At 39.8% G+C, this 19,240-nt stretch overlaps 1 protein-coding gene across 7 annotated transcripts in view; it reads left to right on the forward strand.

The window, feature by feature from the left end:
• zgc:103755 (uncharacterized protein LOC449988 homolog) overlaps positions 1 to 19,240 on the forward strand; it is a 69,449-nt gene that overhangs the window by 26,038 nt on the left and 24,171 nt on the right. For 5 of the 7 annotated variants that reach the window (XM_047821894.1, XM_047821892.1, XM_047821897.1 and 2 more), the window contains 3 exons: positions 415 to 550; positions 1,475 to 1,606; positions 11,549 to 11,611. In XM_047821894.1, coding sequence (XP_047677850.1) covers positions 415 to 550; positions 1,475 to 1,606; positions 11,549 to 11,611 — 331 coding nt within the window. The remainder of the gene's footprint in view (positions 1 to 414; positions 551 to 1,474; positions 1,607 to 11,548; positions 11,612 to 19,240) is intronic. The other 2 variants (XM_047821895.1, XM_047821896.1) reach the window with 1 other exon arrangement.

Raw genomic sequence — 19,240 nt, forward strand, 5'->3', positions numbered from 1 at the left:
TGTTTACAAATGTAGGCATGCAAAAATTGTCAGTCGCTTTGCACTGGTCTGAATACCCTCTGCTTTGTAAGTGTGTGTGTGTGTGTGTGTGTGTGTGTGTGTGTGTGTGTGTGTGTGTGTGTGTGTGTGTGTGTTTGTGTGTTGTGGGGTCTTTGTGCAAGAGTAATCACTTTTCATTGCTCTCCGGAGAACAGAGCATGATAAAGCAGGCATGAAACAGGTCTATTGAATGAGCATTATCTTCCCACAACCCCACATGGCTAGAAAACAATTTTGTCTGCTATTCCCTGCAGGTTTCTCTCCATATTTCTCTCAAGTACATGGCACTTGTGGTTGAAGTAACATTTTTTGGCACCTTGAGAATGTTCCCGAGTTCCTGTCTGAAGGTGCAGGTGTGGTGTTGGTGTGTTTAAGGTGGGGACCCTGCGCTTCTGTGGCAGCACCGAGTTTGCCGGGGGTCTGTGGGCTGGTGTGGAGCTTCAGCAGCCGGAGGGGAAGAATGACGGATCTGTAGCTGGTGTTCACTACTTCACCTGCCGTATGAAACACGGTATAACTGTCATTGCTTTTCATCTTTCTTTACATACTTTTTCTTGGGAAGAAGGTCATAGTTACTGTATAACAACTAAACTGTATTTGATTTATAAATAGACAACGCATATCATATCAGAGGTGTCACAAAACCCCAGCCCGCTTTGCGTAGTGTTTTTTTTTTTTAAGCCTGTATACTTGTCTTTATTTATTTTATTTTTTTAAAATCTGCTTTATGTAGCTTTATTGTTTATTTACGTGTGCAAAGCGCATCGAATCTGCACGCCTATAAAATTGCCATCTTTTTTTGTGATGTAGAAAAAGAAAACAAGACAAATCACCCTCAAGTAAAATACATAAAACGCACTTAAAAATATCTTCCAGATAAATGTTATAAATAAAAATGCCTATAAACTATAAAGCTTTTCAGAAATATTAGAAAAATGTCTTTATGAAGTTTTTATACTATATAAAAGATTATTTATGACTTTATTCATAGATCGTCATACATATGGCTCCCATAGGGGAAAAAAATATTTATTTATTTTTGTATTTACTTATTTATTGCTTTCCAAGTACTCTTAGATATGAGCACCATTAATTTTTCATTTCCTCTCCCCCTGCCTGCCTTTTATTTATTTTGCACTTTAGATTTTATATACCAGCATTTCTGTCTGAAAATAGGTCACTTAAGCTATATATAGCTCAGTAATGATGAAATTTCTTTCAGCCTATATTATGTTAATACACAACACTACTTAGAAGCACAGAAGGAAGCAGAATCCATTCTGTCTTGTTTTTTTTTTTTAATATCTTTATTTCTTGAATAAAATAAGCTTATACTTTTGAATTGAGATTTATTAGTGTAGTTGGAGTATAAAGCACTATGGTTATAAAATCTCTATCGCTCTGGCTTTTTTTTTCTTTTCCCCATTTTTTGCAGGAATCTTTGCTCCGCTTTCTAAAATCAGTAAATTCTCAGAGCGACGCCGACCCGTCCCTCGTCGATCTGCTGCTCCTCTTCGCCCTCCTCGCCACATTGACCTCTCGAGGGTCAAGTCGAAAGTCGACACAGGTACGCTGTCCTTCGACTAGCATTGAAAGTGCCCTACTTTTCTTTTTTTTCCCCGCACATCTACTGTATATCTGTACCTTTAGGGCTCGCATGATGCATAACCCGTCCCTAAAGCTTCCCTTAAAGTGATTTGTTGAGATTGCGAAGAAGAATGAATCTGTCTAAGATAAGAGAGGAAAAAAAAAGAAAGAAATTGCAAGAGGTGAATGAAAGATATACAGAGTAATAAAGAACCTGGCAATCAAAACAGTGCATGATTAAATATTCTTGTGTTGCCTTGGTCAGTGATGTAGATGTATATCTAGGTAAAAATAATGGTATTTTTTAGCACGTCATTTTGAAGTTTTAAAACTTTACATTTAAATTATTGTTTGTTTACTTTTTATTTATTTATTTATTTATTTATTTTTAAAAAAGGCTTTTTCACGAGTTTCTTGTTATTATCAAAGAAACTTTTTTTTCCCCATTCAGAGTTGATTATTTTCCAAAAGCAGCACATGCTGAGATGTTTTACTCCCATCATACATCACCCGATTTGTCAACAAGTACAATTATTACTGCATTAATGAACGACACACAGAACTTTTACCCCATTTATAACAAAGTTAGATTTAATGTTGTGGAACATCCTTACGAAACAAGATCCCAGGAGCATCTATAAACATTACTCATTCATCATTCGACATTTTTTTCTCTTTTCGTTGCTCTAAAGTCGTTTCCAAAGTGAAAAAAAAAACATTACACATCATATAGGACCTCAAAATCATATATATACATATGTATATGATTTTGACCTCCAATTTTGGAGGTTAGTGTCAGAGCCCAGGGTCAGCCTCTGTAATCAGAGCAGTGAGGGTTAAGGGCCTTTCTCAAGGGCCCAACAGTGGCAGGTTGGCAGTGCTCAGGCTTGAACCCCGATCTTTCAGTTACCAACCCAGAGCCTTATCCGCTTGAGTCACCACATATCCTGAGACCAAAGTCCACCAGCTTAACATTAACCATTCTATACTGTATATTCATTAGGAATTATTAGGGAGGGAATCTTACAGTGAATGGAAGTATTTTATGACTGAGACATGTTTCGACCAGATGCCGCTTATCTGTAAATTATTGTTATAGTCTGTTTTATTTAGTGCTTTACAAAATACTACTGACACACACACACACACACACACACACACACACACACACACACACACACACACACACACACACACACACACTCTCTCTCTCTTTCTATTTGCGTAAACACTACTGTGTTCTGTGCACTCTGCCAATATGCTTTTACTCCTGATTAATAAGAATCATTACAGCGTCTCTGTGCATCCCTTATTTATCACAGGATCTTCCCCGAGTGCTGTAAGATACAGTATAACATTCATTTTCTTTTCTTCTCGTGTGTGGGTGTGTGTTGCACAGTTGGAGGATGAGTATGAAGTTGTTGATTTGGTTTTTCCTGCAGAGTTTAACCTGATGTATGACTCTGTGTCCTGTGTCTGGTTCTTGTAAAAGCACATTACATTAACCAACACGTTGCTGTTATAATGTACGTTTCTGCTATTCTTCCTGGCTTCTGTTTAATTTCCCTTTCTTCCTGACAAGGCTTATACATAGACCTTAAAATCCCAACGGAGGGAGCTTTCTTGGAGGGCGGGAGGAGGGGAGGGAGGAAGGGAGGGAGTGGGGAAAGGGAGGGAGGGAGAGGGAGGGAAGGGGAAGGGGGAAGGGAGGGAGGGAGGGAGGAGGGAGGGGAGGGAGGGGGGAGGAGGAAGGAGGGGGAGGGAGAAGAGGGGGAGGGGAGGGAGGGAGGGAGGAGGGAGGGAGGAGGGATGAGGGAGGGAGGGAGGAGGGTAAGAGAAGGGGAAGGGGAGGGATGGGGAAGGGGAAGTGAGGGAGTGAGTGAGGGAGGGAGGGAGGTGAGGGAGGTGGGAGGAGGGAGGGAGGGAGGGAGGGATAAGTGAGGGAAAAAGGAATGGGAGGTGAGGGAGTGTAGGGAGTGAGGTGAGGGAGGGAGGGAGTGAGGGAGGGAGGGAGGGGTAGGGGTGAAGCGGAGTATGATGTAGGGATTTGAAGTGAAGAAATAAGTGTGGGACCGGAAGGGAGGGATGGATCTGCGGAGGGAAGGTAGTTAGTGAGGTAGTTAGGGAATATGAGTACATTTAAGGTAAGAATTAATTTTTACTTTTCTTTCTTTCTTTCTTTCTTTCTTTCTTTCTTTCTTTCTTTCTTTCTTTCTTTCTTTCCTTTTTTAACTCTTTCTTTCTTTCTTTCTTTCTTTCTTTCTTTCTTTCTTTCTTTCTTTCTTTCCTTTTTTAACTCTTTCTTTCTTTCTTTCTTTCTTTCTTTCTTTCTTTCTTTCTTTCTTTCTTTCTTTCTTTCTTTCTTTCTTTCTTTCTTTCTTTCTGACGTCTTTCCCCCCCTCTCTATTCTGCCCTCTCCCTCTCCCTCTATATATCCATCCCTGTTTCATTGATACATTTTTCAGTAGCATCAAGTTTTCTATATTTTCTTTATTTCTATATTTACAAGCTATAGTGTATGTATCACTATATAATAATATAATTACTATATTAACAGAGTCAAGATTTTGTTAGAGGATTTAACAGTCAAGGCACTTGTTAGAGGATTTAACAGTCAGCAGTTAAATAATGATATATGGTTGTCTCTGACGGCAGAAGGGCTGGACTCCATAGCAGCTTTTATTAAACAAGGACCGTTGTTGTTACAGTTCAGGGAAATAGTGTCACGACGGATTTGTTTCCATGCGGATCGCTAAAAAGATTACGTGCTCATCTCTTGGAAATCCTGTAGAGTCCAACCAATCGGATGACGATTCGCAGTTTGTTTTCAGTTTTGCGTGCCATGTGCATGAGGCGTTCAGCCTCAGATGTTTGTGAGGCTACGTCTGAGGCTGAAACTACAGATGAGTTAATGTTCTAAATATCTTTCCTGTTTTCCGTATTTATTTTTAGTAGAAATGCTTTCAGCTATTATGCTCCATTATGATTAAGTCTTTCTTTCTATTGTTCCTTATTTTATCTCCCAAACTGGACTTTTTTTTTTTTACATACACATACTTTAGCCTCAGCCTCAGCCCCCATCCCTTCTCAACCCCCCCTTTATTTTTAATTTCCTCTCGAATTTCCGTAGAGGGCTGAGTCATGCCTCGCTGTTCACGCAGGCCCCGTAGGGTGCTTCATGAGTCACGGAGTCAGCGTGACACACACTACAGGCTCCAAATCGCTGCTCCGTTCAGACCCCCGTCCCATAATGGCAGTATCCAAGCTTCACTCTTATTTTTAAGAAGCTTTAATGATACAATCATTCTAATGCCTGTCAGTAGTAAAAGAACCCATCTTGGCAGTGAGCTGGTTTAATGCTCCCTGGTCTGTCTTCTTATTTGACTTAGTGGATTTTTGTGCATCATGTTGATACGTTGTCCTGAGAGATAATGAGAGCTGTCCTGTGTTTAATGAGTAGATCTGCTGCTCTAAGGAATGGGATGAGGTCAAGAAGAATATGTGACTTTCTTGGCCTCGCTCCTTAGGCCTGACAGTAGGGCTGATTTACTAAGTACACTCTTACGCAGGCTAATTACGCTGCGAGGGGTGAAAACACTGCCCTCACAATTCATTTCTTTATTTCTTGCACACAATTAAGGTGTCTTGACATATCCTGAAGACTCATTTTTAACAATTAAGTCAGTCGAAGAAATTGTTTGCAAACGAGTCGAGCAGATAAACAGTGCACTCATGATTGCACAGAAAATATTTCTGTTCATGCTGTTTAACGAACGGTTCTGCAAAAGAAAGCCGATGAGCTTTTACTGCGCCATTACATTTCAAAACACAAACTGGATCTGATTAAAATGCACAGGTTTTTAGTCACCTTAAATGGTCTTATTACATGATTAAATGCTTTTAAAACTGCAACTGCAGCATTATTGCTGGATTTATTTAAACTTTTTTTTAACAGTTTTTTGCATCATGAAACTCAAGACATAATGTTTCAATATGCAGGTTTAGGCTCTGCATGCAGTTCCAGAGGTATATTCTTCCTTCCTTCTTTACTTCTTCCCTCCCTGATGTTTCTAATCTATTCCTTCTTTGTGCCCTCCCTCCTGTTTCTGCTATTGCTTCTGATTCTTCATTTCTTCCCTCCTGTTCCTTCCTTTCATCCCTTCCTTCCTTCCTTTCTTTTATTGCTTCCTCCCTCCCTCCCTCCCTCCTTCCTCCGGTTGCACCAATTGCTTCTGTTCCTTTATTCCTTTCCTCCTGTTCCTTCCTTCCTCCTGTTCCTTCTTTCCTCCCATTGCTCCTATTGCTTTTGTTCCTTCATTCCTTTCCTCCTGTTCTTTCCTTCCTCCCGTTCCTTCCTTCCTTCCTTCCTTCCTTCCTTCCTTCCTTCCTTCCTTCCCTCCTTCCTCCCATTGCTCCTATTGCTTTTATTCCTTCATTCCTTTCCTCCTGTTCTTTCCTTCCTCCCATTCCTTCCTTCCTTACTTCCTTCCTTACTTCCTTCCTTCCCTCCTTCCTCCCATTGCTCCTATTGCTTTTGTTCCTTCCTTCCTTCTTCCCTCCTTCCAGCCCTTCAGTTCATCTTTCCTACCTTCCTCCGGTTGCACCAATTGCTTCTGTTCCTTTATTCCTTTCCTCCTGTTCCTTCCTTCCTCCTGTTCCTTCTTTCCTCCCATTGCTCCTATTGCTTTTGTTCCTTCATTCCTTTCCTCCTGTTCTTTCCTTCCTCCCGTTCCTTCCTTCCTTCCTTCCTTCCTTCCTTCCTTCCTTCCTTCCTTCCTTCCCTCCTTCCTCCCATTGCTCCTATTGCTTTTGTTCCTTCATTCCTTTCCTCCTGTTCTTTCCTTCCTCCCATTCCTTCCTTCCTTCCTTCCTTCCTTCCTTCCTTCCTTCCCTCCTTCCTCCCATTGCTCCTATTGCTTTTGTTCCTTCCTTCCTCCTTCCCTCCTTCCAGCCCTTCAGTTCATCTTTCCTACCTTCCTCCGGTTGCACCAATTGCTTCTGTTCCTTTATTCCTTTCCTCCTGTTCCTTCCTTCCTCCTGTTCCTTCTTTCCTCCCATTGCTCCTATTGCTTTTGTTCCTTCATTCCTTTCCTCCTGTTCTTTCCTTCCTCCCGTTCCTTCCTCCCGTTCCTTCCTTCCTTCCTTCCTTCCTTCCTTCCTTCCTTCCTCCCATTGCTCCTATTGCTTTTGTTCCTTCATTCCTTTCCTCCTGTTCTTTCCTTCCTCCCATTCCTTCCTTCCTTACTTCCTTCCTTCCCTCCTTCCTCCCATTGCTCCTATTGCTTTTGTTCCTTCCTTCCTCCTTCCCTCCTTCCAGCCCTTCCTTTCATCTTTCCTACCTTCCTCACTTCCTCCCATCCTCCCTCTCTTTATCTTATCACTCCTGTTGCTTTCTTCCTGCCTTTTCTTCCTTCCTTCTGTTCCATCTTTTCTTGGACACTCCAGATACACTGATAATAAAATCTGTATCTCTTTTATATGATGCAGCATTTTTTGAAGACGTCTCCAGTGTCAGAGTTAAAACTGTGACTTGAAGTAACTGTAACTGTAACTTGACTGCACTTACATCTCCCAGTCTGGATTCCCCTTCTCCCCTACTCTTTTGTTGTCACATTTCTCAACTGTAGCAACAGAAGAGATTTTACAACTCATCCAGTCTTGCAATCCTACCACCTGCCAATTGGATCCACTCCTTTCCACTATGCTCCAGGCCATCTCACAAGACCTTCTGCCCTTCATTACCACTAATCATCAATAGATCCATAGCATCTGGTCATGTACCAACTACCTTCAAGAACACAAGGGTTATTCCCATGCTAAAGAAACCTGCTCTTGATCCATCAGACATCAGTAACTACAGACCTGTATCACTTCTCTCATGTCTTTCTAAACTTTTTGAAGCATTGTCTATAATCAACTGACTGTCTATCTCTCACAGAACAACCTCCAAGATCCCAACCAGTCTGGCTTTAAAGCAGCTCATTTGACAGAGAGAACCCTTTTGGATGTCTCTGAGAAACTACATGCTGCTAGATCAGCCGAACTGTCATCCGTCCTCATTGTCCTCAACCTTTCATCAGCGTTTGATACGGTCAACCACAAGACTCTCTTGTCCACCCTCAGGAGTCTTGGGATTTCAGGTTCAGCATTCTATCTGGAAGGAAGCTCATATCAGATGACATGGAGGGGAGTACCATCTGCTCCACGCAGACTGTCCACTTCTGTCCCACAGGGCTCAGTACTTGGTCCTCTCCTTTTCTTCCTGTATACTCACTCTCTTGGTGAAGTTATTTCCTAACATGGGTTCTCTTACCACTGCTATGCTGATGATATACAACTTATCTTCTCTTTCTCACCCTCAGAGATACCACAGCTTCTGATCGGATCTCAGCATGTCTGGCAGAAATATCATCATGGACTGCTCAATCCTAACAAAACTGAACTGCTGATCATCCCAGGTGATTCATCCCCAGGTCATGATCTTGCAATATCCCTGCATAACGATCTGATCTCCCCTTCAGTCACAGCTTGCAACCTTGGGGTAACTATGGACAATCAACTGTCTTTTTCCTCTCATGTTGCTAATGTGACACACTAATGTCGCTTCCTTCTCTGCAACATTAGAAGGATTTGGCCATTTTTGTCCACACATACTGCTCAGGTACTTGTTCAATCTCTTGTCATTTCAAGACTGGACTACGGCAACTCACTGCTGGCAGGTCTACCTATGAATGTAATTCGGCCTCTGCAAATGATCCAAAATGCAGCTGCATGGCTTGTTTTCAACCATACCATAAACCGTAAGTTCTCACATACCACCCCGCTGCTGCAACCCCTCCACTGGCTTCCGGTAGCTGCACACATCAGATTCAAAATACTAATGCTTGCCTACAAAGCCAAAAATGGACCAGCTTCCTCTTACCTCAAAGCCCTCATCACTCCTCGCACTGCACCCCGCACCCTCAGATCTACAGGACTGCTCGACTGGTTCCAACATCTCTCAGGGTAAGAGGTAAGTATACTACAAGACTCTTTTCTGTTCTGGCACCGAGGTGGTGGAATGAACTTCCCCTAGGGGTCTGGACAGCTGAGTTACTGGCTATTTTTAAATGACGGTTGAAGACCTACTTATAGGGTGAAGTCGTGGTCTTATGGTTAGAGAGTCTGACTCCTAACCCTAAGGTTGTGGGTTTGAGTCTCGGGCCGGCAATACCACGACTGAGGTGCCCTTGAGCAAGGCACTGAACACCCCCAACTGCTCACCGGGCGCCCACTGCTCCGGGTGTGTGTTCACGGTGTGTATTTGTATTTGTATTTATCCCCAATGAACAAGTCTGAGGTGACTGTGGTGAGGAAAAACTCCCTTAGATGGAAGAGGAAGAAACCTTGAGAGGAACCAGACACAAAAGTGAACCTTATCCTGATTTGGGTGACACTGGAGGGTGTTATTATAAACTGTTATAAACACCAGAGAGTGTTATTATGAATAATGTCCTTTCTACAGTCCGATACAGTCTGGCAATTGTGTATTGATTAGAAGGTCGTCCTCAAAGACAACGTGTAGTCGGCATCTCCTCTTAGTATGTCAGAATACTTTATAAAGCAGAGTCCAACTGGAGCTGGTACATCTCTAGATCCCTCAGGATCCTCACAAGGTTGGCCTAATCTTAATGAAGGTCCAAAATCTATTTGAAACTTCATAACTAACTTGATTACTGTGTATTGTAATGAACATAATCATATGTTAAAACATAACTGAACACAATGGACAATGATGTACTAACAGCCCTTTCACTCATTTTGAGTCCGGCTGCATCGCGGCATCCTTTTTGTTTTCACATACGTGACTTTGAGCTAAGTTGATTATTTTCCAATATCAGCACATCCAAAAATATTTCATTCCTTGCATAACAGCTGCTTAATTATTCTCTTTAAGGCCATTCTTAAATCACAGATGAGTTTTAGATTTAATCATAAATATATGATTATTTCCTTAGGCACAATCTGCAATAAAATTATAATAAATTATAATAAATAACCGTCTGCAAACTTTTCCTCTAGTTCCACTGGTCCATAGCAACACCATCATATTTCTCTCTGAAACATCTCTTGCATCTTATCATTCACATTCTTACACACTAAAAAACAACACCACATAATTGCTATTTTTTTTTTCTCTTTTCTTACTCAATCTCTCATTAGTGCAACCAAGACGGACTTCCCGAGAAATTCTTTACTTTATCTTCTTCTTCTTGTAGCAATTTTTTTATGTAATTTTTTTAATCCGTACAATTTGCTTTAACAATTAGATGTCTTACTTGAGAAGTCACAGCATGGAGCGTTTCGGGTTTTATTCAGTTGCGAGGCAAGTCGACGTTGTGGTTCCTTTACACAAGTCGAACACATTGTGCGTTCGACTTGTTAACAAACAGCTACTCCCTCAATCCCAGCTCGCATTGCTTGTATTTGTTGAAGCAGAAAGAAAGAAATGACACCAGAGAACACGAGAAAGACAAAGACAGAGATGTAAAGAAATATAAATCAAAGTGACATGATAGCAGCAGAATGCTTATGTACTGGTTATGATTTTTTTTTTTTTTTTTTTTTGCCGTGGTAGATGATCATTAATTGGTGATTAAAAATAGCCTAAAGAGGCTTGTGCTTAGTTACAGTGTTTATGCAGACTCAAAGGCCCGGTTATGCTGAACCTCATGAAATGCAATTACAACCAATGATATCTATTAATTTTGGTTTATTTGTTTATACAGTAGAAAGAATTAAAGGCTGTACTCCACTGTTAAAATTAACATTTAAGCTAATGTTTTAAAATAATTATTGTCTGGAATTTGCCTGGGAAGAATGGACCTGGAAGGTCTTCCTTGTAAGCTTTTGGAGAAACTGAAAGACCCGACACACACACACTCACACACACTCACACACCGAGTTGAATCTCTCCACTTCAATGATGTTACAAGAAGCCATTCTCACTCAAGGTTTGAAGAAAAGGAAGAAAGTAAAAGTACTTTTCAGACTCACCATACTGCCTCTTTCTCTTGTTGTAACTGGTCATAAACCTATAAACACCATCAGTGAGTCAGCAGATACGCAATTCTTCAATAACTTCATGGTTCAATTGTTGACTTACTCATAATATCTAAAAAAAAAAATAGACCCACAGGCGCCAACTACCAGCATAGTGATGTAACTTACGGAAAGGGTCACTGAAGGAATCGGTGCACGAAGGTAAACGAATCGTTTTGATGAACAAAATCAAAAGATTCCAGTCGTTTAGATGAATCAAAATGTCCACCTCTGTTTTCCCTCCAAAAACATTGCGATTTTTTTTTCAGTTGAATTTTGTTAGATGATACTGTAATATAAAAGATGGAAGAAAGCTGTGAAGAAATGATAGATCTTGCAATTTTACCAGGTGTGCAACTTTTTGTATCCATCGTATCTTCTCGAAATCCGATTGACCGAGTCAGAATGAAAAGTTTGATCAAATCAAGATGAAATTTGTCTTTAAACTGAAAGCTTGTTGTCTCTAAACGACAAGCCGGTCGGAACGTAAACATGTTTATAGCCGCTATAAAAGCTGTGCTTTGTGGACTTTCTACATGGATTGTACTAATGCTATAAACAGATAAATAGTGTGATGTAACATTTGTTAATACAAGACAAATTTATAAAGATAGGCAAATTATACAAAGTACTGTACAAAAAAGGACGGTACTTCTTCTTCTTCTTCTTCTTCTTCTTCTTCTTCTTCTTATTATTATTATTATTATTATTTTTCTTCTGTACAATTTACTGTTTTTCTGTCTCAATGTTCAGCATTTGTTGACCATTCCACTGCCTCTGCTATTATTTATTTATTTGTTTGTTTATATGTTTATTTATTCAACCTATGGTTGCTCTAAAGGTTTAGCATCAATAAAGTCGAGGTCCTTACCAACACTCGCAATTGGTGCGGACATTCAGACAGGTAATTAAAAGCCTGTGTCGGACTTTAATTAAACTAACCCTTGCTTTGATCAGCGGAGACCTGGAACACTAATTATTGTAGGCATGACATGCTTAAGTGGCTCGAATGAAGCAGAGGTTTTACATAGGTGTTGGCATGTACATTATAGTAAACCTCATTGCAAACTGTGTATTTTTAGGAATTTTTGCTTACTCCAGGTCAGCTGACAAACTTAAAGCTAAGCATAGGTTACTGCTGCTGCTTCGTTTTGTTCGGCCCGTAGTAACAACAGCTCACACGGTCATCTGGAATCCGTGGCAGATCTGTAGCAATGCGACCGCCTGTGCTGCGCAAACATGAGCTCATAAACTTGCTGTGCTCAAATGCTGGGTAAAGTCAACACCCGTCTGCTGCGTTTGAATTCAAATTCAGAATATCTACAGCCGAGAAACCAAAGACGTGAAATGAAGAAATGCATCACTGACTTGCATGTTGCATTATTTTTTTTTTATTTTGTGGATAGATAGTTATTGCCTGATGTCTAGGTATGTGTTTACAACATTGTATAGTATTTATACAAACTTTAAAGCTGTATTGAACCTCAGATACCACATTTTCTAATGGATTTTATTGTCATTTCCCCCACTCCTGAATGCAGCATTCTTACAGCTGTGTGATGTTTGAGGGGTTTCTTGCATGCAGTCTGCTTCAAATCACCACACAGGATCTCAATAGGATTTAGATCTAGGCTTTGACTTGGCCAGTCCAGAATTCTCAATTTTTTACTTTTCAGCCAGTCCTTGGTGGATTTACTGGTATGATTTTATGTTACAAGGTCCAGTTCCACTTCAGCATCAGTCTTTTGACAGATGGGATGGTCTCACATGTTCCTCAAGCACCTTCTGATACAATGTAGAATTTATAATATCAGAAGGTGATGATGAGCTGGCCAGGTCCTGCTGCAGCAAAGCAGCCCCAAACCAGTAAACTTCCACCTCCATGTTTCACAGTTGGTATGATTTTTATTTTGCTGAAATGCTGTATTAGGTTTATGCCAAACATGCCCTCTGAAATGATCTCCAAATAATTCAATTTTAGACTCATCTGTCCAAAGCACATTATTCCAGAAGTCTTGGCCTTTGTCTCTGTGTTCTTTCTCAAACTTCAGTCTTGCCCTCGTGTTTTTCTTACACAGCAAAAACACACCTCCCATGATAATTCAAGTTGTGCAGTGTCTTTCTGATTGTAGATTCATGCACTTTGACATCAACTGTAGCAGGAGCTTGCTGTAGGCCCTATGATGATATTTTAGAGTTTTTGGAGACTTCTTTAAACATCTTGCAGTCTGCTCTTGGGGTGAACTTGCTTGGATGTCCTGACCTGGCCATGTTTGGAGGTGTTTTAAACGTTCTCCACTTGCAACTGATTTTTGTACAGTAGAATGACTGATTACAAATTCTTTGGAGATCTTTGTATATCCCTTACCAGACTCATAAGCATCAACAATCTTCTGTCTGAAGGCCTCATGAAAGAATGTTGTGTATACCATGGTGATACCTCTCACTTCAACGATTAAGAGCAAACCAGACTAAATATCTGCAGTTTAATTAAGGCAAGCCTTTTTCAAAATGCTCTGTAAAAATGTCCTAATAATTTCATGTGATCTCATGTGATACACCTGTAGGTAATTTTATCTAAAAATTATTTTTATCTAATTTAAGTACAAATAATGGGGGTGTCTTTACTTTTTCCTCACAAGAAATTTTCTTTTTTTTAAATAACATTTTATAGATTGTTAAAAAAAAAGGTTTATTGTTTTGTTTTATTTGTTTAGTTATATTACTTAAAACATGAAGGTCAAATGGCAATATGTTTAAAAATGTTAAAAAACAAAAAAAAAAACAAAAAAAAAACACAGGCACAAAATTGAAAAAGTTCCAAATATTGAGCGACTCTGTGCGACTCGACTACCAATGTGAGTGAGGACAGTTGAGTGGTAGCCATCCTAGGCAATGATTACACTAGCTACTCCTTCATTTTATACACAAGCGCCAAATCTCTCGCCAGAATGTTTAATTTTATCAGCAAGAAAACCGATTTTAAATGCTAGTTGCTCCACACACTTTTAAAGGTTGTAACTATGGCAATCAGTAACAGGAACACCTCCAAGTGACAAAATAAAATATGTGCATAAGTGGAAACACCTACTAGTTATATTTCTGGCACAAGCTTATGTTACAGTAACTTCTTTTCCACTTCTTCTGACAACACAGCACAAATAATCACCAATTAAATCAGTTTGTTTTGTTATTTTGCCTTTTTTTTGGTCGTTTGCCATCGCTAGTTCTGCAGTGTAAGCGGCTGCATGCGTGTGTCGATGTGACAGCTGGTATTTATACATTTTACAAACTGAATCTTTTTATGTCCATTTAACTGTGGCATATATCCAAAAATGTGATCAAAGAAAACACGATTCAGTGCCGTGAGGAAAGCAATAAAACGCTCTTACATTAGCAATTTAAAAAAATACCCTTAAACGCTGTTTGGTAAACTAACTTCTTATATAACTTACACGATCTTTGCATGAAAGGCTGTCTAAGATTAAGAAGTGAATAAAATATATCTTTGTATTTAAAAAATAAAAATAAAAGTATTCATTTTTTTTAACTTTTAATTGGAAGCAACCAGTTTTATCGTTTTAAATATTTAAAACAAAGTAAATCAAAATTCGATATCTTGAATATTTAATACTAATATTTCATATTTTAACTGCTTCGTACAAAAAAATCAGGCTTTTCTCAGGTCTCACGCTTTTAGGCTCGACACATGGCTGAACTTTTAGAATCGGGACTAAAATTTTATAAACAATTCCTTACTTTTCACAGCTTTGTAATTGTGTCCTGTAGCTGCCAAGGGGTTTGTTGATATCCAGCTTCCATTTTTTTCAGTCAATTCCTCAAATACTCACTTATTTCTGGTCATGCTATCCAGTTTGTCCTAAGCAGACATTTCTGACCATGTCTGTAAATATACTGATGTGGTACTGAAGTTGTTGGACTACTGATTGGAAGGTTGTGAGTTTGAATCCCAGGGCAATTTCCAGGTTGAATCCCAGGTCCACCGAGCTACCTCTGCTGGACCCCTGAGCAACCCTTGATTGCTCAGCTGTATAAAATGAGATCAAATGTAAGTAGCTCGCGATAAGGGCATCTGCCAAATGCTGTAAATGTATATCAAACGTTTACAAACATTTATATCAAACTTTTTAGTGTCTTGTCGCCACTCGAACTTTTTTTTATTTCACTTCATACGTTGCATCTACTGTTTACACAACACGAAAGGTTTCTGTGACTAAACAAAGCACATGATATAAGGCAATTTCTGATTAGGTGTCTGTTGATAATCATTTAGCTGTAACATTTTAACGCTGTACTGTGTCACGTTGTACTTGTCTGGCACGGCAGTGTGGGGTTAACACTGTTTTTATAACCCCAGGTAAAAATCAGTGCCAACCCTGCTTCAAAATTACTGTGAAATGTCCTTCTACCCTTTGTCAATATAAAAATATGGTTAAACAGTCTGAAAAGCTCTTTGTTTTTTGTGCATTAAACAATCAGCTTGTCTCGGTAGCACTAGCATGCATGAGTCATCATACTTAAGTGTTAATACAAATCTGACTGTGTGTAACATGAGGGCAGAGGCAGGACAGCAGCATGTTAACTCAGCATGTTGTTGGCAAACCAATGATCGTCGTTAAAGATCAGAGGACAGGATGTCAAAGCTGTCATTAATTCCCCTCACTGTTTATGTTTTGCTTCACAGCTTTGGTCTCTATGGGAAAGTGTCCAGAATCTGAGAGCTTTTGTGGAGGAAAAAAGAGATTTTCTGGTCTGATGAGTTGAGCCATTTGGTATAACGTCAAGGCATAATGTTTAGTGCAAACCAAATAACCAGGTTATGCCATTCCTGTGATGAAGCACGGTGGTGGTAGCATCATGCTCTAGGGTTGGTTGTCAAAAGCAGGACATTCAAAAAAGCTTATTCCTGTCACAACAAAAAATATGGATGGAGCCAAATATTTCAGAATGACCTTTTGTCGGTTCCAGTCAGATATCTGCATGATGTATGTTAAAGCAGGACAAAGAACCTTAGCGCGGTGAGTTGCTTGAAATGAGCGAACAAAGGAACGAACGAACGTCATAATGGCAAAGACTTGGTAGTAGGATTAGGATGCAAGTGCAGATCATTAGGAACGGTTCCAAATATATAAAAATAAATGGGTACTAAAGTAAAACTAAATTAGCAGACAGACACTTGAACACTCCAAAGAGCCACAGGTCAAACAGGCTATAAGCAGGAAACTTCCTGGATGATTAAAACACTGCTGTTTCACCAGATGTATGATGACTGGAGAACCAGGAGGCTAAGAGCCAGGGTTTAATCGGGGAGATTGTTTATTGTGCTCACGATAATAGCCTGGGAAGGTCACAGTCCATCATATTCCAAATATAAGTTTGGACTATTCTGCAGAGGAGCACGTGCAAAGGACATGCGCAAGAACATTGAGATAATGCTCAAGACTGATATAAGTGGAAAAACAATGGCAAAAACAAAAAGAATAGAATATATAGGGATACAAAAAAAAAGACCATGAGTGTGAACATCACATTAACTTGATCTTAAAAGATTAAATCCTATTGTATATATTTTTCTCATAATCATAGAAGAAATAGAAAGAAACGAATAAATGCGACACTAGACAACAAAAAACAAAATACGAAATCCAATAACTGCGATAACGAGAAAAAGGCTCATGAATCAAACGCATACTTCACAAGCTGTAACAGAGCTGGTTATAAACAGCACTAAACCAGATATACATAAAGAAACGCATGTGAACACAATTTGTATGGTGATGACTGTGAGCTTGGGAGTAAGAGTCCGTGGCGGCCATGTTTGTAGGCCGCGTCAAAGCAGAGTTCACACGTACCGTGTGATGATGTGACAGGCTGGAGTGAGAACGGATGAGACGAGGACAGAGACAGAACTCGGACAGAGAAATTAAAGGTGGGGTCTCCGATGTTTTAAAGCCAATGTTGACATTTGAAATCACCAAAACAAACACGCCCCTAACCCAAATGGGTCCCAGCTGGTTTGACAGCTTCACCCACACATACATACATAACCCAGGTAACTAATGGAAAGAAATGTGTCTTTATCATAGCTCAGCTTTTGAAGGAGCGGGAAGTTGGCTGTACTGTATATTCACAGATTGGAGTTTCTCGAGTCAGTAACTCCTGAGCTAAACGCTGTTACTACACAAAACGTGGTTGTAGCTGTCTCTCTACATTACTACGATAGAAAAGAGGTGTTATTTGTGTAGTAACAGCATTTACTGTAGCTCAAGAGTTATTGACTCGCGAAACTCCAATCTGCGAATATGCGCCAACTTCCTCCTCCTTCAGTTCTCTCCAGCGCTGGAAAGCTGATCCTATATTAACACGTCCTACATCTTGCCTTATCGTAAGCCTTTCTTCGCTTTCTTTCTTTGTTTTTATCCTCCATGTCAATGTTAAAACCACTTTCTGCTAATGTCACACATGTGCACCGAACACTCTCTCCTCCCATATTGACAAGCCCCGCCCCTTTCTGCTCATTGGCTACATGTTAGTTTTGTATTGTTTTGTTTGGTGGCCCAACACAGTTTTCTGAAGCATTTCTCAAACAACCGAGACCCCACCTTTAAGACAAAAGCAGCTGAACAGGAAACTCCTTGCATGCTGATTGGTGAGAATTCATAACGCTGTTTGTATTCAACATGTAAAATGTTTCATCAAGCTTCAAAATTAGTTCACGTAATAACCAAAATCCATTGGCTGATCAATATCCATAGCCATATTCATCTCTGTGCCAATCTTTGAGTCTCTTTATGATGTGTGTACTCATGTGGACTCAGGCCCGCTCTCGTCCTTTTGCGTGACGGGTGATAAATATCCCTCTTATTCCGTTGTAATTGTAGCATTGATTTGCTTTTCTGCACTTTTATCGAATCCTGCATGACTGAGCTTTAGCCACGTAGTTCTCTGCATCGTTCTTTTTGTATTCTCTCCTCACTGCTCTTTCTCGTTTTCTGTTAGCTCCATAGTTTCGTGTTGCACAACTATTCATCAGTTCATTTCTGCAGTTTTCGCAGATGTCGAGAGGTGAGGGGTGATGTTTTCTGGTCGTTTTAATTCTTTTCGTTTTCGGAGAGCTGATTGTTTCGGCTCTGTGACGGAGCGCTGATTTCATCCACGCCTGAGAGGTTTGAGAGAGATTTATTTATTTATTTATTTATCTGTTTCACTTTCAAATCCAGGTAGTTTTTCGTTTTTGAGATTGCTGTTCTGTTGTGTCAGCACGGTTAAAGCTGATTGTTAAGTGTTTTTTTTTCTTCAATCTGTCCCCGCTAAGTTATCCAACTTGTTTAATTTCACTTTACTTTGCTTCCCTTTTTGGCTAGCAAAGAAGCCAAATGATTCTGTTAAATGATTTGAAAATGAGCAGACGGCATCTCGAACAGGCAGTGGTGATAAAATAATTGTCTTGGCTGTTTATTTTTATTGGAATTTGGAGGGTTGCCGCTTAAATGTGCAAAATACATGGTAATGTTGATAAAAATGTATTTATTTAGCACCCATTGTGTGACTTAAAGTCATTTTTAGGTGGGTTTTGATTGAGCGTATACTGTACATTTAGTTTACATTTACAAATCATGGGGGAAGTCGTGACCTAATGGTTAGAGAGTTTGACCCCTAACCCTAAGGATGTGGGTTCAAGTCTCGGGGCGGCCACTACTGAGGTGCCCTTGAGCAAGGCACCGAACCCCCTCCCAACTGCTTCCCGGGCGCCGCAGCATAAATGGCTGCCCACTGCTCCATGTGTGTGTTCACGGTGTGTGTTTTCACTGCTGTGTGTGTGCACTTTGGATGCAGAGAACGTATTCTGAGTATGGGTCACCGTACTTAGCCGTATGTCACGTCACTTCAAGTCACGTCATTCAGGGCAGTTAGTTATTAATAATATTAGTGTCATGGCAGATTCTTACCTCAGCAAACCTTTATGGCTTAATATTTGAGATTTAATATTAATATCATTTAAATGAAAACCCCATGTGAACAGGATACATTCATGTCTACATTCTTTTATTTAGTATTTAAGTCCTAGTACAGATTTATCACATCTCAACACCTCCAATATGTTTGAAATCTAAAATCTTCCATCTATCTGACACTCTGAAGGTGCAGCCATTTCATCCAGCTGTTGTTTTCTGTGCACGGAGATTTTCCAAAACTGTGGTGATTTTTCTCTTTTCTGTGTACAATTTTTGAAAGTGATTAGTTAGTAAGAGCAACGTTCAGCATTGTTTGTTCTGTGCATTCGCTCCTTTTTAATTCATCCTACATCTAGTTGAATTGCCGTCCTTACCGCATGCAGAAGGAGAAACCTAATGACTCCTTAATAATAAAAAAAAAGTGAGCAAACGTCTTCTCTGAAAGCAGCGTCGATAAAATAAAACTTCCTTTTCTACCCACCTTTCTTTTCCATCCGCTATTTAAAAGTATAAAAATTGTCTTTACTAGACGTATTGGATGTGATTTAACTTTAAAC

This window comes from Tachysurus fulvidraco, chromosome 12 (assembly GCF_022655615.1).
Source record: "Tachysurus fulvidraco isolate hzauxx_2018 chromosome 12, HZAU_PFXX_2.0, whole genome shotgun sequence".
Taxonomy (NCBI): Eukaryota; Metazoa; Chordata; class Actinopteri; order Siluriformes; family Bagridae; genus Tachysurus; species Tachysurus fulvidraco.